This window comes from Rattus rattus, chromosome X, assembly GCF_011064425.1.
Source record: "Rattus rattus isolate New Zealand chromosome X, Rrattus_CSIRO_v1, whole genome shotgun sequence".
NCBI lineage: Eukaryota > Metazoa > Chordata > Mammalia > Rodentia > Muridae > Rattus > Rattus rattus.
In genome coordinates, this window is record NC_046172.1 from 3,648,894 (window position 1) to 3,673,960 (window position 25,067).

Consider the following 25,067-nt stretch of genomic DNA (forward strand, 5'->3'; position numbering starts at 1 on the left):
TTTTTTTTTAGGGTAGAATGTTCTATAAATATCTGTTAAGTCCATTTGGCTCATGATTTCTCTTAGTCTGTCTATGTCTCTGTTTAATTTCTGTTTCCATGATCTGTCCATTGATGAGAGTGGGGTGTTGAAATCTCCTACTATTATTGTGTGAGTTGCAATGTGTGCTTTGAGCTTTAGTAAGGTTTCTTTTATGTATGTAGGTGCCCTTGTATTTGGAGCATAGATATTTAGGATTGAGAGTTCATCTTGGTGGATTTTTCCTTTGATGAATATGAAGTGTCCTCCCTTATCTTTTTTGATGGCTTTTGGTTGAAAATCAATTTTATTCGATATTAGAATGGCTACTCCAGCTTGCTTCTTCAGACCATTTCCTTGGAAAGTTGTTTTCCAGCCTTTCACTCTGAGGTAGTGTCTGTCTTTGTCTCTGAGGTGTGTTTCCTGTAGGCAGCAGAATGCAGGGTCCTCATCGCATATCCAGTTTGTTAATCTATGCCTTTTTATTGGGGAATTGAGTCCATTGATGTTGAGAGATATTAAGGAATAGTGATTGTTGCTTCCCTGTTATATTCATATTTGGATGTGTTATGTTTGTGTGCTTTTCTTCTCTTTGTTTTGTTGCCAAGACGATTAGTTTCTTGCCTCTTCTTGGGTATAGCTTGCCTCCTTATGTTGGGCTTTACCATTTATTATCCTTTGTAGTGCTGGATTTGTAGAAAGATATTGTGTAAATTTGGTTTTGTCATGGAATATCTTGATTTCTTCATCTATGTTAATTGAGAGTTTTGCAGGATACAATAACTTGGGATGGCATTTGTGTTCTCTTAGGGTCTGTATGACATCTGTCCAGGATCTTCTGGCTTTCATAGTGTCTGATGAGAAGTCTGGTGTAATTCTGATTGGTCTTCCTTTATATGTTACTTGATGATTTTCCCTTACTGCTTTTAATATTCTTCCCTTGTTTTGTGCATTTGGTGTTTTGACTTTTATGTGACAGGAAGATTTTCTTTTCTTTTCCAATCTATTTGGAGTTCTGTAGGCTTCTTGTATGTTTATGGGCATTTCTTTCTTTAGGTTAGGGAAATTTTCCTGTATGATTTTGTTGAAGATATTGACTGGTCCTTTGATCTGGGAGTCTTCACTCTCTTCTATACCTATTATCCTTAGGTTTGATCTTCTCATTGAGTCCTGGATTTCCTGTATGTTTTGGGCCAGTAGCTTTTTCCCGCTTTACATTATCTTTGACAGTTGTGTCAATGACAGTTGTGTCAATGATTTCTGTGGAATATTCTGCTTCTGAGATTCTCTCTTCTATCTCTTGTATTCTGTTGGTGATGCTTTTATCTACGGCTTCTTGTCTCTTCCTTTGGTTTTCTTTATCCAGTGTTGTTTCCCTTTGTGCTTTCTTTATTGCTTCTATTTCCAGTTTTAATTCCTTCAACTGTTTGATTGTGTTTTCCTGGAATTCTTTCAGGGATTTTTGTGATTCTTCTCTATAGGCTTCTACTTGTTTATTTATGTTTTCCTGTTTTTCTCTAAGAGAGTTCTTTTTGTCTTTCTTGAAGTCCTCCATTTTCATGATCAAATGTGATTTAAAATCAAGATCTTGCTTTTCTGGTGTGTTTGGATATTCAATGGTTGCTTTGGTGGGAGAATTGGGCTCCGATGATGCCATGTAGTCTTGGTTTCTTTTGCTTGGGTTCCTGCGCTTGCCTCTTGCCATCAGATTATCTCTAGTGTTACTTTGTTCTGCTATTTCTGACAGTGGCTAGACTGTCCTATAAGCCTGTGGGTTAGGAGTGCTGTAGACCTGTTTTCCTGTTTTCTTTCAGCCAGTTATGGGAACAGAGTGTTCTGCTTTCTGGCGTGTAGTCTTTCTTGTCTACTGGTCTTCAGCTGTTCCTGTGGGTGTGTGTCCTGAGTCCACCAGGCAGATCACTTGGAGCAGAAAAGTTGGTCTTACCTCTGGTCCTGGGGTGAAGTCTCTGCAGGGGGCTGAGTTTGAGCTCTCACTGAGGGCGGCCACCAGAAGGGCCTGCCTCGCCTTTTCTCCAGGTCTCTGTGCACAGGGGTCCCAGATGGCGTTAGGTGTATTCCTCTGGAGTCAGAAATGTGGGCTGAGTGTAGTCTCTTCTGGCTTCCCAGGCGTGTCCTCCTCTGAAGGTTTAACTCTCTTTCTCATGGGATTTGGGTGCAGGGAGCTGTTGAGTGGGTCCCATCAGATCCGGGCCGTGTCTGGACCGCTGGGAATCTGCTGCTTGAGTGCCCCTATCTTCCTGTTCCCAGAGGCCCTATACAGGTTCCTCTTGGGCCAGGGATGTGGGCAAGGGTGTGCAGTATTGGCGGTTTCTTCCGCTCTTCAGTTTCAGGAGTACCCACCTGTTTGGGCGATGAGCTCTCTCTCCCACGGGGTTTGGGAACAGGGAGCTGTGAGCTGGGATCAGCAAGGTTTCTGCTCTATCAGTTTCAGTGTGTCTGGTTTGATCTGGAGATCCTTGATCCACTTGGACTTAAGGGTTTTAAGAATGAGTTGGTTTGCATTCTTCAATATGCTGATCTCTAGTTGAACCAGCGCCATTTGTTGAAAATGCTATCTTTTTTCCACTGGATGGTTTTAGCTCCTTTGTCAAAATCAAGTGACCATAAGTTTGTGGGTTCATTTCTGGGTATTCAGTTCTATTCCATTGATCTTCCCGCCTGTCTGTTTACCAATACCATCCTGTTTTTTATCACTGTTGTTCTGTAATACAGCTTGAGGTCAGGGAGGGTGATTCCCCAAGAAGTTTTGTTGAGGATTGTTTCCACTATCCTGGGTTTTTTGTTATTCCACATGAATTTGCAAATTGTTCTTTCTAACTCTATGAAGAATTGAGTTGGAATTTTGGTGGGAATTGCACTGAATGTATAGATTGCTTTTGTCAAGATGGCCATTTTTACTATATTAATCCTGCCAATCCATGAGCATGGGAGGTCTTTATGTCTTCTGAGATCTTCAATTTCTTTCTTTAGAAATAGTAGAATTTCTTGTCATATAGATCTTTCACTTGCTTGGTTAGAGTCCCACCAAGGTAGTTTATACTATTTTGAATGGTGTTATTTCCTCAATTTCTTTCTCAGCCTGTTTATCCTTTGAATAGAGGAAGGCTACTGATTTGTTTGAGTTAATTTTATATCCAGCCTGAAGATTTTATTAGTTGTAGGAGTTCTCTGGTAGAACTTTTGGGGTCACTTAAGCATACTATGATATCATGTGCAAATAATGATATTTTGACTGCTTCCTTTCCAATTTGTATTCCTTTGACCTCCTTTAGTTGTCTGATTGCTCTGGCTAGGACTCCGCATACTATATTGTATAAGTAGGGAGAGAGTGGGCAGCCTTGTCTAGTCCTTGATTTTAGTGGTATTGCTTCAAGTTTCTCTCCATTTAGTTTAATGTTAGCTACTGGTTTGCTGTATATGGCTTTTACTATGTTTAGGTATGGACCTTGAATTCCTGATCTTTCCAAGACTTTTATCATAAAGGGGTTTTGAATTTTGTCAAATACTTTCTCAGCATGTAATGAAATGATCATGTGGTTTTTTCCCTCCAGGTATGTTTATATAGCAGATTATGTTGAAGGATTTCTGTATATTTTGCTATCCCTGAATTTCTGAGATGAATCATACTTGGACATGATGGGTGATCCTTTTGATGTCTTCTTGGATTTGCTTTGTGAGGATTTTGAGTATATTGGTATTGATAGTCATAAGGGAAATTGTCTGAGGTTCTTTTCTTTGTTGGGTCTTTTGTGTTTTATGTAAGTAAATTATGTAGCTTCAGAGAGCTTAATTGTGTAGTGTTCTTCTGGCTTGTATTTTGTGGAATTGTTTGTAGACTATTGTTATTAGGTCTTCTATGAAGTTCTGATAGAATTCTTCACTGAACCCATACGGTCCTGGGCTGTTTTGGTTTGGAAACTTTTAATGACTGCTTCTATTTCTTTAGGGTTTTGGCATAGTTTAAATGGTTTAATCTAATCCTGATTTCACTTTGGTTCCTGATATCAGTCTAGGAAATTGTCCATTCTATTCAGATTTTGAAGTTTTGTTGAGTATAGGCTTTTATAGTAAGATCTGATGATTTTTTGAATTTCCTCTGAATCTGTAGTTATGTCTCCCTTTTCAGTTCCTGATTATGTTAATTTTGATACACTCTCTGTGACGTCTGGTTAGTCTGAATAAGGGTTTATCTATCTTGTTGATTTTCTTAAAGAACCAGCTTCTAGTTTTGTTGATTCTTTTTACAGGTCTTTTTGTTTCTACTTGGTTGATTTCAGCTCTTAGTTTGGTTATTTTCGGCAGTCTACTCTTCTTGGGTGTATTTGCTTCTTTTTGTTCTAGTGCTTTTAGGTGTCCTTGTCAGTCAGCTAGTGTATGCTCTCTCCAGTTTCTTTTTGGAGGCACTTAGAGCTATGAGTTTTCATGTTAGCACTGCTTTCATTGTGTGCCATAAGTTTGGGTATGTTGTCCCTTCATTATCATTAAATTCTAAAAATTCTTTAATTTCTTTCTTTATTTCTTCCTTGACCAAGTTATCATTGAGTAGAGCATTGTTTGACTTCCATGTGGATGTGGACTTTCTGTCGTTTTTATTGTTATTGAAGATCAGCCTTAGACCATGCTTATTTGATAGGATGCATGGGATTATTTCTATCATGTTGTATCTGCTGAAGCCTGTTTTGTGAGTGATTACATGGACAATTTTGGAGAAGATTCCATGAGGTGCTGAGAAGAATGTATTTTTATTTTAGGGTGAAATGTTCTATAGATACCTCTTAATTCCATTTCACTCAGAAATTCTGTTAGTTTCACTGTGACTCTGTTTCGTTTCTGTTCCATAATGTGTCCAATGATGAGAGTGGGGTGTTGAAGTCACCTAATATTATTGTGTGAGGTGCAATGTATGCTTTGAGCTGTAGCTCTTACGTATTTCTTTTACGAATGTGGGTTCCCTTGCATTTGGAGCATATATATCTAGAATTGAGAGTTCTTCTTGGTGGGTTTTTAATTTGACTATGAAGTGTCCTGCCTATATTTTTTGATAGCTTTTTGTTGAAAATTGATTTTATTCGATATTATAATGGCTACTCCAGTTATTTTCTTGGGACCATTTGCTTGGAAAAATTTTTTTCCAGTCGTTTAATCTGAGCAAGTATCTGTCTTTGTCCCTGAGGTGTGTTTCCTGTGTGCAGCAAAATGCTGGGTCCTCTTTACATGTCCAATCTGTTAATCTCTCTTTTTATTGGGAAATTGAGTCTATTGATATTGAGAGACATTAAGGAATAGTGATTGTTGTTTCCTTTTATTTCTGTTGTTAGCGGTGGAATTATGTTTGTGTGGCTATCTTCTTTTGGGTTTGTTGCACCAAGATTACTTTCTTACTTTTTCTAGGGTGTAGTTTCCCTCCTTGTGTTGGAGTTTTCCATCTATTATCCTTTGTAGGGCTGGATTTGTGGGATGATACTGTGCAAATTTGGTTTTGTCACGGAATATATTGGTTTCTCCTTCTATGGTATGTAAGAGTTTCCTGGATATTGTAGCCTGGGTTGGCATTTGTGTTCTCTTAGGGTCTGTATGACATCTGTCCAGGATCGTCTGGCTTTCATAGACCCTGTTGAGAAGTCTGGTTTCATTCTCATAGGTCTGCCTCTATATGTTACTTGACATTTTCCCTTACTGCTTTTAATATTCTTTCTTTGTTTTGTGCATTTGGTGTTTTGACTATTATGTGACGGGAGGAGTTTCTTTTCTGGTCCAATCTATTTGGGGTTCTGCAGGCTTCTTGTATACTTATGGCCATCACTTTCTTTAGGTTAGGAAAGTTTCTTCTATATTTTTAGCTCTTTACTTTGGGAAACTTTTCTCTGTTCTATACCTATTATTTTTAGGTTTGATCTTCTCATTGTGTCCTGGATTTCCTAGATGTTTCAGTTTAGGATCTTTTTGCATTTTACATTTTCTTTGACTATTGTGTCAATGTTTTCTGTGGTATCTTCTCCCCCCCCCCAAGATTCTCTGTCCTATCTCTTGTGTTCTTTTCGTGATGCTTGTGTCTATGACCCCTGATCTTTCCCTGGGTTTCTATCTCCAGGTTTGTCTCCTTTTGGATTTTTTTTTTTTTTTCCGAGCTGAGGGACTGAACCCAGGGGCCTTGCTTGCTGACAAGTGCTCTACCACTGAGCTAAACCGAACCCCCCTTTGTGATTTCTTTATTGTTTCTATTCCCATTTATAGATCCTGGATGTCTTTGTTTAATTTCTTCCCTTGTTTGGTTGTGTTTTCCAGTGATTCTTTAAGGGATTTTTGTGTTTCCTCTTTAAGGGCTTCTACTTGTTTACTTGTGTTGCCCTCTATTTCTTTAAGGGAGTTATGTATGTCCTGTTTAAAGTCCTCTAACATCATCATGAAATGTGATTTTAAATCCTCACCTTGCTTTTCTGGTGTGTTTGGATATCCAGCGTTTGCTGTGGTGGGAGAATTGGGCTCTGATGATGCTAAGTAGTCTTGGTTTCTGTTGCTTAGTTTTGTGTGCTTGCCTCTTGCTTATGTCTGATGTTAGTTGGTCTTGCTGTCTCTGACTGGAGCTTGTCCCTCCTATGAGCCTATGAGCCTATGACTTCAGGAGTGACAGGGCTCCTTGGAGACCAGCTCTCTCGGCAGATTTTGGGTCTAAGAGCTGTGGGACAGCCACAACCCTGGGCATAAATGGAGACCAGAGGATTCCTGTCCTAGGCTGGAGCCCTATGTCTCCTGGGATCCGTGCATTCCTGGTGTGTCTCTCTTTGGACAGTCAATGGAGAGAAAGTGGGTCACAGCTGTGGGCTGTGGGCTTAGGAGGGAGAGTGCTCCTGGTGGACCAGCTCTCTGTGAGCAGGTTTTGGCACCAAGAGCTGTGGGGAAGCCCCAGGTCTGGGTGCAGATATAGACTTCAGCCTATATTTTTGATAAATATGTGTATATATTAATAGGTTATTTGGCTTATCATGTATGTGTGTGTGTGTGTTTAATGAAAGAAACAGTTGCATCTAGGATGTAGAAGTGGAATATAGACATCCATTTATTGTTCCTGTAAATTAAGACTACAGTACTTCCTCATGTATATATAATGTATCATTTATTTTATGATAATAATCTGGTATTATTGATGCTACTAAGATGAGAGGCACACACTTAAATCCCAGCAGTTTCCGCTCTAGTTTGAATTCACCCTGTCTACTTAATGAGTTTCGGGCCAGCAATTAATAAAAAAGTTAGGCAAGAGAAAAGAATGAGATGAATGAGTATTTAGACTTGGAAGATAGAATAGCATAAGTATCAATAGAGATTAGTTATATAATAAGCTCTCTGTATTTTCTGTCACCATTATTATCAGAGTTACTGATTTTTATGAGTATGACTTAGAATACATACACATACACACATACACATTTTAATCTTTCACAATCTATTCTTTATGTCAATTTTTATATTTTTCTTTTAGGTGGGAAGTTCAGGATTAATAACTCAGAAAAAAGAATTTCTGAAAAAGTTACAATTTATGGTGAAACAGTGGATGAAGATTCAAGAGATGTTTCATTGTATTCCATCTTAGAAGAAATGTGGCAAGATGCTGATTGGATGAAAAGATACCAAGGAAAACAGTTCTTCCCTTTGAGCCATGCTGCTTTTAGTAAGAAAATATTGAACACCAAGAGAGTTTATGAATGCACAGATGTTGAAAAGCATGTACACCTCAAACCAAATGTTGTTCCTTCACAGAAAAGAGAACCGTAAAAAGATTCATTTGAAAGCATTTTTAAGCATAATTTAGACTTACATATTCTAATAAAAACAAAGCAACAAGATTTCTGACCAAAAAATTAATACAGGCAAGATTTTTATACAATTAGCCTTATACTAACCTTGAAAAATCCACATATGGGCACAGAATTCTGTGAAAATCAGTATGGAAATGCCATCAGATTCAATCAAGCACATAGACAAAGTATGATATTTCCTACTGGGGAAAGGCCAAAACCGTGTGATGTGTTTGGGAACGAACCTCACCCAAAAATCATATACCTTCACTTCTTCCAGAATTCACAATGTGGAAAAACATCCTGAACTTAGCAAATGCATAAATGTTTTTACACAGAAGCCACTACTCAGTATATGTCTGAGATTTCATAGAGATGAAAAACTATACATATGTACTAACTGTGGGAAGGCATTCATCCAGAACTCTGAATTAAAGATGCATGAGAAAACCCACACTAGAGAAAAATTGTACAAGTGCAGTGAATGTGGAAAATCATTTTACCAGCTGCCATCTCTACATAGGCATCAAACTATCCATTCTGAAGAAAAATTCTATTCATGCAGTGAATGTGGGAAAGACTTCTCCTTGAGTTCAGCTCTCAATATACACCAGAAAATCCATACCAGGGAGAGACATCACAAATGTAATGAGTGTGGGAAAGCCTTTACCCAAAAGTCAACACTCCGAATGCATCAGAGAATTCACACAGGAGAGAGATCTTATATATGTACTAAATGTGGACAGGGTTTCATACAGAAGGCACATCTGATTGCACATCAAAGAATTCATACTGGAGAAAAACCTTATCAATGCAGTGACTGTGGAAAATCCTTCCCCTCTAAGTCCCAACTTCAGATGCATAAGCGAATTCACACAGGAGAAAAGCCCTATATATGCACAGAGTGTGGGAAAGCTTTCACTAACAGATCAAATCTCAATACTCACCAAAAGTCTCATACTGGAGAGAAATCTTACATATGTGCTGAATGTGGGAAGGCCTTCACTGACAGGTCAAATTTCAATAAACACCAGACCATTCATACTGGGGAAAAGCCCCATGTTTGTGCCAATTGTGGGAGGGCCTTCATCCAGAAGTCACAGTTAATTACACATCAGAAAATCCACATTATGGAGAAGCCATATAAATGTCCTGACTGTGAGAAATCCTTCTTCAAGAAACCACATCTCAAAGTACACCAGCGAATTCACACAGGAGAAAAACCATATATATGTGCAAAATGTGGGAAGGCCTTCACTGACCGGTCTAATTTCAATAAACACCAGACAGTTCACACTGGGGATAAACCCTATAAATGTAGTGAATGTGGAAAGGGGTTTACTCAGAAATCAGTTCTTAGTATCCATAGAAGTATTCATACCTGAGAGTAACTCTGCTTCATCAAAACAAGATAGCCTTATTGTAGAAGTCAAATCTAAGTGTACATTATAAGATTCATCTAAGACAGACTTTGTGTAAATGCCCTGTACAAAACATCTCACCTGAGATGAGAAAAGTTGTTTTGAAAAGACCCTTTAAGAATATATTGAAAAAGGAGGAATTTTTATATTTGCATGGCCTCACAAAGCAGAATTCATATTGGGAAAGATGTTAGTTTAATACATTAAGAAATGTCTTTCTATAGGAAGTACTACAAAGTAAATTGTTACAAAATTCTTTTTTAGAAAGATATTATGGGGGCTGGAGAGATGGCTCAGTGGTTAAGAGCACTGCCTCCTTTTCCAGAGGTCCTGCATTCAATTCCCAGCAACTACATGGTGGCTCACAACTATCTGTAATGGTATCTGATGCCCTCTTCTGGTGTGTCTGAAAACAGCTACAGTGTACTCCTATAAAATAAATCTTTAAAAAAAAGAATAGAAATTTTGCAAGTTTCAGTAATGTAAGTAATCAAACATAACATCAAAAAGAATGATAAAGCAACAAAATGTATTTGATGTGTAAAATTCTCAGTTCTGTAGAATTTTTGTGGTGAAATATGCTGTGTAACAGGAATAATCAAAGTTCCTCTTCAAAATTAGAATGATTGTGTCTTATCAATTTTTTGCCACTGAACATTTCTTTTAAGCATACCCATAAATCAAAAGTCATTTTGCTTTTGTGTATATAAACATCTGCAGATATGATTTTGTATGGTAACATAAAATGATCCTGTTACACAGTTTGCTGAACACGAAATAATATTCTTCTTTCATTTGGTAGTACAGTAGCCACAGATGTGTGTGTATAAGATTTTCTCCTAGGTTTCCCTTTTTATTGAACAGAAGAGCAAATGTCTTTGATTTTAATGTGTTCAATTTATTTTATTTGTAAGTGTTCTGAATTTTTATGGGCTACAGTGTGATGTTTTAGTATATTTGCATATTTGATCAGCTCAAATTACTTAACATTATCTTTCATCTCAAATACTTATCAGTTTTACATAATGAAATGATTCAAAATAATTTCTTGTGGCTATTTTGAACTGCATGATGTCATATTGTTTACCACAATTACACTTTGTGTAATTGAACACCAAAACTTGCTCTTTTATTGATGTTGTTCCCATTAATCAATCTCTCCTTATTATCTTTTCTTCCCTGTGTTTCCCAGCTAGGTACTTTTTATGAATGCTCTTTTGTAGTGCGATATTTTTGTTAAGAAGTAGCTTCTTTCTGCTCCTTGACTTTTAAATCTGACTATGACTGGCTTTGGCCATAGGATCTTATGAAAGAGATTTTAACAGGGGCTTGAGATACGTGAAAGCCTGCCTCAAGGTTTACTGCTCTTTGAAATCCCAAAAGTCTCACATCATCCTACGAGGAGATTAAGAAAACCACACAGAGTAGAGCAAGCAAGCTCAGCTGATATCTGATCGGCCAAATAGCTTGCCAACTGTTAGACATGAGGCCTTATTAGATTTCTAGTCCTATCCAAGACAGTTCTGCTCAGAACAGACATATCTGTTATTCCAACCAAACTGGCATTTTGAGATAAATAACCACCATTTTAAACATATTTGATTGCTTTGTTACATTGCAAATGCTACATAATACATAAAAGGATATTATATCCCACCATAATCTGACATTGGCTTTGGTCCTGGGCATCAGGTGGAGATCAGAATGAGGAAAACTTAGTAAAATGTAGCTCACATTATTTAGTGTGGTAAAACACCAAAAATATTCTCTAGGAAGATACAGAACATGCCAATTGAACTTTTGGACCTGACTTAGGAGATTTCTGAGAGAATAACACAAGTATTACTTTGCTACTGGCTACATAATAAAGTACAGAAAGAGATGAATACAAGAAATAGCTGTTCCAACTGGCAAAGCAGAATCAAAAAGAAATATAGAAAAAGACTTGAATATTTGAAGTAACTGTTTTCATGGGTAATCACTGATCATCAAAATATCTTCAAGGTCTAAACAGTCCTGGGGTAAAGGTCAGTGATGGATGTGTCTGTACAAGTCTTTATTACAACGTGTAGAACATTTCATTGGTGCTAAATTAGTGAGCACTTTTATGTAATATTCCATGGTACTTTGAGGAACTGTTCTAAAGGGAGAGGGTCTTTATATGACTCACAGATGTGGCATTTGTGTCATGAGCTAGCTCAAACAAGATCCATAGAAAACTAAAGAAATTTTTACTTTTGAAATTTCCTCAAGATTGCTTTTTAAAGTGACTGAAATAATTAAAACTTAAATGTGGTCTGGACTGCCTTACCTAAATTAGCATCTACAGAAGGATATGAGCTGAAAAATCTACTAATCTAGTTATAAATATGGATCCTTTCTTGTGGGAAATGAAGAAAGTCTTATAAGACCCTAGTATAATATTTAACATTCCAAAATCCATGTTTGCTCACAACTGCCTGTAACTCCAGTTCCAAGGGGATGGCCTCTGGCACTCATGGTACCTGCACTTGTGTTCATATATAACTATCCAGACACCCATACACATAATTAAAATATTAAATAATTAATAAATATACAGTTGTCTAACTACAGATTATATTTTCCAAACTGTTTTGTGGAGCCTGGAAGATGACAGAACTGTGAATTTCACACAATAGTGGTAATGAACTGTAGCTGAGTTTTTGGTGCTTGGACAGAAAGTGTATTTTTGTATGGGAAATATAAGACTTTAAATGAGTAAAAATCTCTACATTACAAAAACAATGAATGTCAGCTTAGGATAAGAGAAAAAAGCCTGGGCTGGAGAGATGGCTCAGCGGTTTAGAGCACTGACTATTCTTCCAGAGGTACTGATTTCAATTCCTAGCAATCAGATAGTGGCTCACAACCATCTCTAATAGGCATTGATGCCCTCTTCTGGTGTGTCTGAAGACAGCAACAGTGTACTCACATACATGAAATAAATAAATCTTTAAAGAAAAAGAGAGAAAAGTCTTGCAGTTAACTGGACATAGACAAAATATCAATACATAAAAGACAATAAACCTTACTTTTCCTAGTCTTTCAGCAGTGATAAAATGCTATAAAGCATAATTACATCCCTTCCCTTTCTGTGACTACTGTTTTCTCAGTGATGTCACCAAATGTCTTCTACCTATTCTTAGGAATTTCCCATTACTGAGCTTACTTAACATTCTACATCTAGGGTTGCATCTGTGTCATTGCCCTACAACCCTTGAGACTTAGCTCCTGCCTTACATTCCACTTGTGAATTTGAACTCTGCATCCTTGCTGACAGCCAGAGTTCTGCTTCTTTGCATGGGATGTGCCACCCAGGCTTAACACACAGCCGATACTGCTTCCATTCTCCTCTAGCATGATCACTGCCACACTAGCCTGCAGCTCTCTACAACCTCAACTAATTGACAATTCAGGGACTTCTCTCTTAAGAACACTGCGTTGTTTTCTCACACAAAAGTGAAGAGCAAGTGGGGTCAGAGGACTGAGGTGGACAGGAAACATGCCCCATATGAAGAGTGAGACCTGAAAGAATTTTGTCTACAGTGGGTGGGGCATGGGGGGAATGCATTTTGCCTAATAGAGATATGTGTACATTGTACATAGTGAGTGGGGCATGTAGTGTGAAGTGGGAGTTTTTTCATGAGGGGTTGTTTATGGTGGGTGAGCATTTATGTAGTGGGTAAAGTGTGCAAGGGCAATGAACAGAGCATGTAGATGCTTTACATTGTGGGCAGGACTTGAGGGCATTTTATAGAGTATAAACAGAAGCTGTAAGTTGTAGGCTTGGCATGCAAGGTTGTTCTGCCAGTTTTGGCAAGTCCCAAGTGAAAATGCAGGCCAGTGTCTGTGTGTTAAAACTGGGTGGACTTGATGTGGCTAATCTTGGTTGTTAATATGACTTTATCCGAAATCAATTGAAATGACTAGTCATACCAGTTAGGGATTTTTAAAAGTCATTTGAAGTGGGAGACCCATTTTAATCTATTTTTTTAATTGCTTTTACATCTCAATATCAGTTCCCCCTGTTACTCCCTCACATACATCCCCCAAACCCCTTCTCCTCTGAGAAGGGGGAGCCCCCATGAGTATCACACCTCCTAACTTAACAAGTCACTGTAGAAATAGGCACATCTTCTCCCACTGAGGCCCACTTAGGGGAACTGGCAGGCAACACATTGTGGGACAGCCCACTCCATTTGTTAGGGGACCTGCATGAAGCCCAAGGTTGACTTCTACTACACATGTGCAGGGGAACCTAGGTCCAGTCCATGCTTGCTCTTTGAGTGATAGTTCAGTCTGGGAGCCCCCAAAGTCCAGGTTAGTTGACTCAGTTGGTGAAAGACCCATTTCTAATCCAGAACTTTGAGGTGAGAAGATCCATCTTTAATATGGACCACATCTGCTGGCAGCCTACATAAAGGAAATGGAAGAAGGAAGCTCTCTCTTGCCAACTTGCTTTTGCTCCCCTTAGGAAGAACATTCCTTCACTGGCATTAGAGCCTGCTTCTTTGGAATTTCGATGTATGCTGGAAACCAGCTGAGATGATATCCAGCTTCATGGACTGAACAACTACTGGATTGGACCTTCCATTTATAGGCAACCACTGTTTGATTAGCTGGACCACAGCCTATACATTCTAATACACACCCTTTCTCTATCGAAAGATTAGTTCTGTAAGTTCTGTCACTTTAGAGAACTCTGACTGATTTTGGTTCCAGAAATGGTTCTAGAACAACATAAGTACAAGGATGAACTTCTTATATACCTTTCCAATTTGTCAACACCTACATTTACTGAATCCTCTCCAGTTACCAAAACCTCTTCAGGGAGCTCAGACAATACTGAAAACCCATGGGGTGAAGTATTTAACAAACTTAAGGAGACAAGTGCATTTGTTTATCTTGATTCACCAGTTGTGATAGGCAATGGATTATGTGACTCTGTATATAATATTTTTGACAATTTTTTGGAAAAATGGGGAAATTGTGATGCTGGTCTGTTGACAAAGGAAAAGAATGAGCTCCATGATAAAATTAACCAACATCTAGCATCTCAGGATATGGTGAAGGATAACAATGAACTCTGATAAAATTGACTGGTTCTAAATGTGCATAAACAGCCTAAAGATTTCTAAGTGTTTTCTAAGAAAACCTCTCTAGCATCTGCAAGAATCAAGTGAAAAATCAAACTGAAGGCCCTATTAATAAGGTTGGTTGAATTACAGTGAGGATTCAAGAATCAGCCTCAGAAAAAAATCAGCTGTTAAAGTCAGGGCATTGATTGATATAGAATGGGATCCTGTAACTTGAGATGTAGGTTATGGGAGGACCCTATGAACTTGAGAACTTTCAACCCTCAGATTCTCAAGGAATTAGTCTCTTAACCCTTAGCAGAAAACATACTCACATACTCATATCCCAACTCCTAAAATATTGCCTTTTCCCTTTTGACTGAAGACATTAATCCTTCATGTCTGTTAAACCAGCAGTCACTTTCACTGAAGTAGATACCAGGCAAGACAATACTGATATCACTCAGGGCCCACCAATAGTTGCTTCTAGACCCATTATCAGACTCAAGGAAAAAGTAGGCTTCTACAGGGGAGGTAGAAAGTGTAGTCCATGAAGAGGTATGCTACACCACTAAAGCTTATTGAGCAATTAAGCAATTTGCATAATTAGCAAACTGAAATCTGGAGAATCAAGCAGAAATCTGGAGAATATGTATGGGAATGGATTTTAAGGGTGTGGGATGATGGTAGAAGGAACATAAAACTGGATCAGGCTGAGTTTATTGATATAGGCCCTTTTAGTGTGGATTCTAGATTCAATATGAAAGCTTACACAGTTAAGAAAGGTATAAAGGTATGTTTGGTTGGCTGAAGCATTATCATATCAAAAGATGGTCTACTGAAAAGGAGTTGGAGATGCTTAATATTCCTTGGATTAGGGGTTGATGAAGAGATTTTAAGGTTCAGGGAAATTGTATTACTAGAGTTTGTATACTGTAATCACCTAATCCTCCATAACAGGAAGGTCCTTTGCTAATCCTATAAGACAAAAAATGGTGAGAGAGGTGCCAGGACATTTTAAGAGCTTTGTTAAAGAATTATCTTTGTGTTAGAAGAACATATCCTGCATACTAGAAAAAACTACTCTTGACTATTAATAGTTTATTAGGGGCTTAACAGAAGTGACCTACTATAGTAGTGTTGTGCCAAACTGGGCTATAGGCTTTTTTGTGGAAAGGAAAAGAGTTGAGGGTTTCATTAAAAAGTACTTTGTGCTTTATACTCATTCATTCAAAGAGAGTCTCAATTGCTCTTTATTTACAAAGAGTTAATGCAGTATCACAATATTTCTCAATGCATGTGTTGTAACAGAAGAAAAATTTTATATTTTAAAATGAAAAAGTTCCTCATTCTCCACATTTTTGCTAACATGTGTTGTCACCTGAGGTTTTGATCTTAGCCAGGCTGACTGGTGTAAGGTGGAGTCTCAGGGTCGTTTTGGTTTGCATTTCTCTAACCTCTAAGGACTTTAACATTTCTTTAGGTGCTTCTCTGCCATTCGAGAGTCCTCTATTGTGAATTCTTGGTTTAGTTCTATACCCCATTTTTTGATTGGGTTGTTTGGCTTTTTGGTGGTAAGCTTCCCATTGCTAGTGGGATTCAAACTGCTACAACCATTCTGGAAATCAATTTGGAGGTTCCTTAGAAAATTGGAAATAGACCTACCTAAAGATCCAGAAATACCACTCTTGGGAATATACCCCAAAGATGCCCCACCATGCCATAGGAGCACATGTTCCACTATGTTCATAGGGGCCTTATCTGTGGTAGTCAGAAGCTAGAAACAACCCAGATGTCCCACAACAGAAGAGTGGATACAGAAAATGTGGTTCATTTACACAATGGAATACTACTCAGCTATTAAGAACGAGGACATCCTGAGTTTTGCAGGCAAATGGATGGAACTAGAAAATGTCATCCCGAGTGAGGTAACTCAGACCCAAAAGGACATGCATGATAAATTCTCACTAATAAGTGGATATTACAGAATACTCAAGATAAAGTCCACAGAACTCATAAAGGTCAATAAGCTGAAAGGCCCAAGTGAGAACCACCTCAGTTCCACTTGGGAGGGAGAGGAAAGCAACCAAAAGGTGGGATGGAGGGGGGGGACAGCGGAGAGAAAGGGGATGCAGTAGGGGGAGAGGGGAACATGATCTGGTATTGGGTAGGAGGAAATCTGAAGCCCTGAGGGCCATTAGAAAGAATGGAACAGGCTACCTCGGGAGGAAAGAGGTTACAAAGACCCTCTAGAATGTACCAGAGACCTGGAAAGTGAGAGACCCTCAGGACTTAAAGGGGGGGTATCCTAGATGAAAGCCCTACAGTGGGTAGATGGAATGTATTGAGTCCACCTCCAACAGAAAGACAAGGCATCAAGTGAGGCATGGGGTTGCTATCTCACAGCCAAGGCTCTGATCCATAATTCTTCCTGTCTGAAAGAAATGCAGGGATGGAAATGGAGAAGAGCCTGAGGACAAGAAGGTCCAGCGACAGGCCCAAAGTGGGTTCCGGCTCAAGGGGGAGGCCCCAAGACCTGACACCATTACTGAAGCTATGGGATGCTCACAAAAAAGGACCTATCATGACCGCTCTCCAAAAGACCCAACAAGATGCAGATATGTGCACCAAACCAATGAACAGAAGCTGCTGACCTCTCTGGTTGAATTAGGGAAAAGCTGGAGGAAGCTAAGGACGATGGCCACCCTGTAGGAGGACCAGCAGTCTCAATTAACCTGGACCCCTGAGATCTCTTAGACACTGGATCACCAACCAGGCAGCATATACCAGCTGAGATGAGGCCTCCAACACATATATAACAGAGGACTCCTGGGTCTGGGTTCAGTCAAAGAAGATGCACTTGACCCTCAGGAGTTTGGAGGCCCCAGGAAGTTTGAGATCTGGTGGAGTGGGTGGGGTGGGGATATCCTTGTGGAGACGGGGTGTCGGAGAGGGTGGGTAAGAGGTATGGGATGTGGAACCCTCAGGGGGTGGACTGGGAGGGGAATAAAATCTGGAGTGTAAAAATGAATGAATAAAAGGAAACTTACTGCAGTACGTTTGATGGCTATTTAAAAGATTACAGGATCTTTCTGTTAGCATTCTGTCTAAGCTCCACCCCCACAGTTACCTGGCAACAGCCAGGCATGCCTGGCCCTATAAAAGGGGCTGCTTGCTCCCTCCTCACTCTCTTGCTCTTTCTCTCTCTCTCTCACCTCTTTCCCTTGTCCCTTCTTTTTCCCCATTCCCCAACCCCTTCTTTCCATGTACTCAATGGCTGGCCTGTACTCTTCTCTTTGTCCCTCTCCCTTGTCTCATCCTTTCATTAAACCTTTCCACATTGAACTGTGTTTGTCTGGTGTGGTTTGTCTGGATGCGAGCCGATATTTCTACCCCAACACTTTCTTTCCTGTTTTCATTTAATGTTGTAATATTAATTAAAAATTGTGCTTAAGTTATGTGACTATCGTAATAATTAAAAGCAATTAAAATATATGAAAGTTAAAAAAGAATTACCTTTAATATAAGTGTAAGTTTATACTAAACAGTGAATTAATCAGGTAGCTGTATTTTTTTTACCTTATGTTATTCCCCAATAACTACACAGAAAAATTAAGATTTATTTAAAACTGCACTTCACTAGCTAAGCAGTTAAATGGTCCACCTTTACCTCCTATGCCAATCTAGCTACCTCCCAGCCCCATCCCATCATACTTGGACAATAATATTGATCTGGTTCTTGGGACCAGATCAATATTCAATGCTCCAATTCCTCCATCTGGCAGCTCACATGAATCTCTCTCCCTCTCTTCTTCCTTCAGGCTGGTAGATGTCCTGCCCTATTCTCTGTTCTACCCAGCCATTGGGTGATCAGTGTTTATTGACAAGGCAGAGAATAAACTGTTTATACAAATTTGAGATAGAAGATTCTTGATATAAGCATTGCAATGCTTTATGGATTGAAACAAGATATGAGAGCAGAGAAATCAACATTTGAGTAACCTAAGGGTAAACTTTACTCAGTGTACAAAAACATGCCTGCAGAGCTTTGCTGTCCTTTTATCCTGTTGTACTTTTTCCCTTAGTGTTGGGGATGCTGCTGCTCAGTTGGATTAATTAAGCCTAATTGGTTTAATTGGGCCCCTAAGTAGCAGAGGCCACATGGCAGCATTGAATCATTATAGACATAAGTAGAAAACATCTCAAACAAATGAAAGAAGGGACTCATTGGATTGTGGCAAAGGGTATTTTAGCCCATGTGTTAGTTTCTAGACCTAGAAACACTATGCAGACCCAGAACTTCTCTGAATGAAGGGATGGCCAAGTTCCCCTCAGGAAGGACCTTGGTAAAATACCTAAATGTTTTATAATTAGCTTTTCCCCAGTCTTTCCTCAGAGGGGCCTACAGCCTTTTACATTATGGGAACTGTACACTTTGGGAGAAGTAACAAGCAGACTTTCTTGGGGCTATTAGATACTGGCTCTGAATTGATGCTGATTTTAGGAGACCCCAAGAAACATAATGTTCCTCCCCTTAATGTAGGGGCTTATGGAGGTCAAGTGATTAATGGAGCTTTGGTTAAAGTCCTACTCACAGTTAGTTCATTTGGATTGTTGAACTCATCTTGTGGTATTTCCCTAGTCCCAAAGTGTACAACTGGGATAAATAGAAGTTGGCAGAATTCACACATTTGTTCCCTGATGGCTATTTGGTTGCAAAGGCTAAATGGAAGCCTCTAGAGTTACCTTTGGCAAAGGAAATAGTGAATAAAAAATAGTACTGCATTCCTAGAGGAATTCTAGAAATTAGTGCCACCATCAAGGACTTGAAAGATGCAGGGGTAGTGGTTCCCACATCTCCCTTTAACTCTCCTATGTTGATAATGCAGAAGACAATGGATTATGAAAATGACAGTTGACTATTGGAGACTTAATCACCTAGTAACTCTGATTGTAGTTCCTGTACCAGATGTAGTGTCCTTACTGGAACAAATTGACACATCTGGAACATGGATGGTATGCAGCTATTGATCTAGCAAATTTCCTTTTCTCAATACCTGTTCACAAAGCAATTTGCTTTTAGTCAGCAAGGCTAGCAGTATTCCTTTATAGTTTTACTTCTTCAGCCCTGTGTCAGAAGGCATCATCATTGTCTCTTCTACAAAATATTGGTCCACTATATTGATGACAATATGCTGATTGGAACAAGTGGGCAAGAGGTAGCAACCACTTTAGACTCATTGTTAATATACATGTGTACCAGAGGATGGGAAATAAAGCTAAAATTCAAGGGCCTTCTCCCTCAGTGAGTTTCTTAGGAGTGTTGTGGGGGCATGCAGAGATATTCCTTCTAACGTTAAATTATTGCACCTGATTGCTCCTACCACGAAGAAAGAAGCACATTTAGTGAGCCTGTTTGTATTTTACCAACATCACATTCCTCACTTGAGTGTGTTACTTCAGCCTTCATACCAAGGCTCTTCAACAGGTTCAGGCTGGCCTACCACTTGGAAAATATGAACCTGCAGACTCTACGGTACTTCAGGGTGTCAGTGACAGATGTGTATGATGTTTAGAGCCTTTAGCAGGCTCTGATAGGTGAATCGTAGAAGAGACTTTTGAGATTTTGGAGCAAGACTCTACCATCATCTGCAGACAACTATTCTTTTTGAAAGATAGTTCTTAGCCTTCTATCGACCTAGTGGAAACAAAATTTGACAGTGGGCCATCAAGGTTACCATGTAACCTGAACTGCCCATCATGAACTGGGTGTTTCTTATCCAACAAATAATATAGTATATGATATGTACAGCACCAATCTATTATCAAACGAAACATGATCATGTCTGAGCAGGTTGTGAAGGTACCAAAAGTTACATGAAGGAGTTACCTAAATGTCTATGGTTTCTACTCTTGTTACAATGGCATCTGCTGCCAACCATGTACCTATAGCTTCATGTGGTGTGCCCTATGATTGGTCGATTGAGGAAGATAAGACTAGGGCTTGGTTTACAGATGGTTATGTATGTTATTCAGGCACTATCCAGAAGTAGAGAGCTGTAACATTATAACTCTTTTGATCAACCATGTAGGGCACTGATGGAGGGAAATCTTCATAGTGGGAAGAACTTCAGGAAGTATATAAGACCATATATTTTTGTTTGGAAGGAGACATAGACAGATGTGCTATTGTTCACTTATTCATGGGCTGTAGCCAGTGAGTGGTCAGGGACTTGGAAAAAGCAAGATTTTAAAATTGGTGAGAGACATTTGGGGAAGAAGTATGTGTTCAGATCTCTCCACATGGGCAAAGGATGTGAAGATATTTGTGTCTTGTGTAAATGCTCATCAAAAGGTGATTTCAGATGAGGAGTTTAATAATCAAGTAGATAGAATGGCCTATTCTATGAACAGTCAGCCTCTTTCCCCAGCCATGTCTGCCATTGCCCAACAAGTCCATGAACAAAGTGGCCAGGGTGGCAGAGATGGAGTGTTACAAATGGGCTTGGCAACATAGATTTACATTTACCAGGGCTCACCTGGCTATAGTTGCTGCTAAGTGCCAGATCTGTCAACAGCAGAGATCGGACCACTTCTTCCTTGAAAAGTACAATGCTTTGTCCTTGCTGGAATATGTACTTCTTCTTGTTATGGAATTGCCTTTCTTGCAGATAATGCTTCTTCCAAAACTACCATCTGTGGACTTAGAGAAATGCCTTATTCACCATCATACAATAAAACGATTGCTTCTGACCAAGGAACTTATTAGCCAGAGAAATATGACTTTGGGCCCATGATCATAGAATCCACTGGTCTTACCATGTTCCCTACCATCCAAAAGCAGCTTGCCCGATAGAAAGATGGGATGACATTTTGAAGATACAGCTCCAGTGCCAATTAGGTGACAGTAGCTTAGACAGCTAGGAAAGGCAGGGTTCTCAGTTTCTCTCATAACCAGGATCCACAGGTCCAGGAATCAAGGGGTGGAAAAGTAAACAAAAATAAATCACTGTCACCCCTAATAGCTCACTAGGAAAAATTTTGCTTTCTGTTCCTACAACCTTAGGTTCTGCTGGTCTAGAAGTTTTGGTTCCAGATGAGGAAGCATTTCTGTAAGAAGCCACAACAAACATTCAATTAAACAGGAAGTTCAGACTTCCCTTGGCCACTCTGGGCTTCTACTGCCCTTAAACCAACAGGCTAAGAAAGGAATAACAGTGTTAGGAAGGGTGATAGATCCAAATTACCATGGGGAAATTGGATTACCTCTCCACAATGGAGGTAAGAAGAATTATGTCTGGAGTGCAGGGGATCCTTTAGAGTGTCTCTTGGTGCTACCATGTCCTGGGATTAAAGTCAGTGGGAAACTACAACAGTTTAATACAGTTAGGGTGACAAAGGGCACAAACCCATGAAGAATGAAGGAATGAGTCACTTCTCTAGGAAAAGAGCTGAGGTGCTTACAGAGTGCAGAGGAAACACAGAATTGGTAGTGGAGGAAGGTAGTTATAAATACCAGTTAAGGCCAGAAATGAGGATTATAGTTGACATAAATGTTTCTCTTGTGTATTATTAAGCATGTATTTGTACCCCCATGGCAATGGGCAAACAAAAACCTTGTTTGTGGTATTGTTCTTATATCAGTCAGGGGAAAAGCAGATGGCAATCCTTTGTTCATCCTAGCTTTTTGGCCATAGCTGTTTCATGTATAGGGCACATAAAAAAGTGTATTTGTAAAGGTATTTGTGGTTTTGTCCTCAATTTCTTTATCAGGTGATATAACATAAATTAAGAGAATGTCAACAACTATCATATTTAATTTTGAGATGCTAAAAAAATATCACTTGATCAAGCCAGCTCAGTCAGTCAACAGAGTATCAAAGGAGGGAACGAGAATTGAAAAGAAAAAAGACAATTAGACATTATAACAGGACTTCAGCCAGTGCTGAGGCTGAAGTGTGTTTATTTTTTTCATTCTGCTTTTATACTGTTCTATGTACATGCAAAGAGTATAGTCAGTCCTAAGGCATAAACAGAGTAGTTAAGGAACAAGTGAAGCATAAACAAAGGTTCCATAATTACTGTCTTCAGAATCTTAACAAAACCCATCAAGATACAGAGAATACATTCCTCAGCTCTAATCATGAGCCTGCTTCCTAGTCCTAGCCCAATGTCAAATTCTTGCCTGAGCCTACTTCTGTGTCCTAGCCCACTGCCAAATTCCTAGAAGCAGTTCCAAAGCTCTCCACAATTCCTCAAGGGACATTGCCATCCATTCTAAATTTATAATGCATTTGCCTCATACAAATGTATGAGGGAAAGAAGGCTAGGGCAATTATTCCAGTACGGATGATAAAGTGCACAGGCCCATGAGGAATGAAGGTATAACATTGGTTATAATTATGACTTGGTTAAATATGTAATACAATTACAATTATATGTGGAATAGTTATGTTTAGGCATTTTATGAACCAGTTATTGTTTTCATTTGGAAATTAAGCATGACATAAAGAGATATGATTATCGTGGGTGTCCATGCATGGAGGCTCAGAGTGGTTTTTATACCAAGTTGTGAAGGTGAATCCTGGATTGTTTTGGAGACTCCAAGATATTGGAAATTCCTGAGTCATGGGATACCTGCCAAGAAAAAGCTGCCAACAAGGTATAGACTTAGCCTGTCGGAGGGAGGGGAGGAGGGAGGGAGAGGAGAGAGAGAGAGAGAGAGAGAGAGAGAGAGAGAGAGAAACGTGATGCAGTCAACAAAGCTGGAAGGAGTTGGAAATCTGAAAACTATGTTGTTATAAGGCATAGAGATGCAGCAGGAGTTTGCTCTGCTGACTTTTAGACTAGCTTGGTCCAGTGTATCCTTACTATGCTCCCCCATACACCTTTTGGGAATAGTAATATATATTCTATGCCATTGCATGTTAGAACTATGTGATTTGTTTTTTATTTTGATTTTACATAGAGTCACAGTTAAATGATTACCATAAGTCACAGAAGAGACTTTGAATATTTTTTCTTTTATTGGATATATATATATATATATATATATATATATATATATTTCAAATGATATCCCCTTTCCTGGTTTCCCATCCAGAAACCCCTTCATCCCATGCCCGCAACCCCTGCCTCCATGAGGGTGCTCCCCCACCCACCCACCCACCCACTCCCTACCACCTCCCTGCCCTGGCATTCCTCTATACTGAGGTACCAAGCCTTCACAGGACCAAGGGCTTTTCCTCCCATTGATGCCCAACAAGGCCCATCCTCTGTTACATAGGTGGCTGGAGCCATGGGTTTTGGATTGGTGGTTTAGTTGCTGGGAGCTCTGGGGTGTCTGGTTGATTGATATTGTTGTTCTTCCTATGGGGTTGCAAACCCTCTCAGTTACCTCAGTCCTTTCTCTAACTCCTCCATTGGGGACCCTGTTCTTAGTCCAATGGTTGGCTGCTAGTATCTGCCTCTGTATTTCTCAGGCTCTTGCAGAGCCTGTCAGGAGACAGCTATATCAGGCTCCTGTCAGCATGCACCTCTTGGCATCCACAATATTGCCTGGGTTTGGTGTCTGTATATGGGATGGATCCCCCAGGTGAGGCAGTCTCTGGATGGTCTTTCCTTCAGTCTCTGCTACAAATTTTTTCTCCATATTTCCTCCTGTGAGTATTTTTGTTCCCCCTTCTAAGAAGGACTGAAGCATCCACACTTTTGTCTTTCTTCTTGAGCTTCATGTGGTCTTTAAATTGTATCTGGGGTATTTTGAGCATTTGAGCTAATATCCACTTATCAGTGAGTGCATACCATGTTTTTTTTTTGTGATTGGGTTACCTCACTCAGGATGATATTTTCTAGTTCCATACATTTGCCTATGGATTTCATGAAGTCATTGATTTTGGTAGCTAAGCAATACTCCATTGTGTAGATGTACCACATTTTCTGTATCCATTCCTCTGTTGAAGGGCATCTGGGTTCTTTCCAGCTTTTGGCTATTATAAATAAGGCTGCTGTGAACATAGTGGAACATGTGTCCTTCTTATATGTTGGAGCATCATTTGAGTATATGCCAAGGAAAGGTATAGCTGGGTCCTCAGGTAGTTCAATGTCCAATTTTCTGCGGAATTCCCAGACTGATTTCCAGAGTGGTTTTCCAGCTTGCAATCCCACCAGTAAGGAAGAAGTGTTCCTCTTTCTTTAGGTGCTTCTAGGCTATTCCATATTCCTCAGTTGAGAATTCTTTGTTTAGCTCTGTAGCCCATTTTTAATAGGGTTATTTGGCTCTCTGGAGTCTAATTTCTTGAGTCCTTTGTAGATTTTGGATATTAGCCTTCTTTCTATCTGATGTAGGATTGGTAAAGATCTTTTTTTCTAAATTTATTTTATTAACTTGAGTATTTCTTATATATACATTTGAGTGTTATTCCCCCTTTCCGGTTTCCGGGCAAATATCCCTCCCCTCCTTCTTTGTAGGTATTCCCTCCCTATCCTCCCCCCATTGCCGCCCTCCCCCCAACAATCTAGTTCACTGGGGGATCAGTCTTAGCAGGACCCAGGGCTTCCCCTTCCACTGGTGCTCTTACTAGGATATTCATTGCTACCTATGAGGTCAGAGTCCAGGGTCAGTCCATGTATAGTCTTTAGGTAGTGGCTTAGTCCCTGGAAGCTCTGGTTGCTTGGCATTGTTGTACATATGGGGTCTCGAGCCCCTTCAAGCT

General features: G+C 39.5%; 2 protein-coding genes and 1 pseudogene across 2 annotated transcripts in view; 2 read left to right on the forward strand and 1 right to left on the reverse strand.

Moving 5' to 3' along the window:
* The window catches only part of Slc9a7 (solute carrier family 9 member A7), a 631,669-nt gene that overhangs the window by 325,811 nt on the left and 280,791 nt on the right, over positions 1-25,067 (reverse strand).
* Positions 7,936-9,613, forward strand: LOC116888700 (zinc finger protein 81-like). Its single transcript, XM_032889990.1, has one exon. The coding sequence runs from the start codon at positions 8,063-8,065 to the stop codon at positions 9,218-9,220; it is 1,158 nt and encodes a 385-aa protein (XP_032745881.1). The 5' UTR covers positions 7,936-8,062; the 3' UTR covers positions 9,221-9,613.
* Positions 21,942-22,073, forward strand: LOC116889499 (annotated as a pseudogene).

Excerpts from the sequence above, each read along its gene's own strand:
- LOC116888700 (XM_032889990.1), top strand. The coding sequence starts at position 8,063 with ATGTGTTTGGGAACGAACCTCACCCAAAAATCATATACCTTCACTTCT.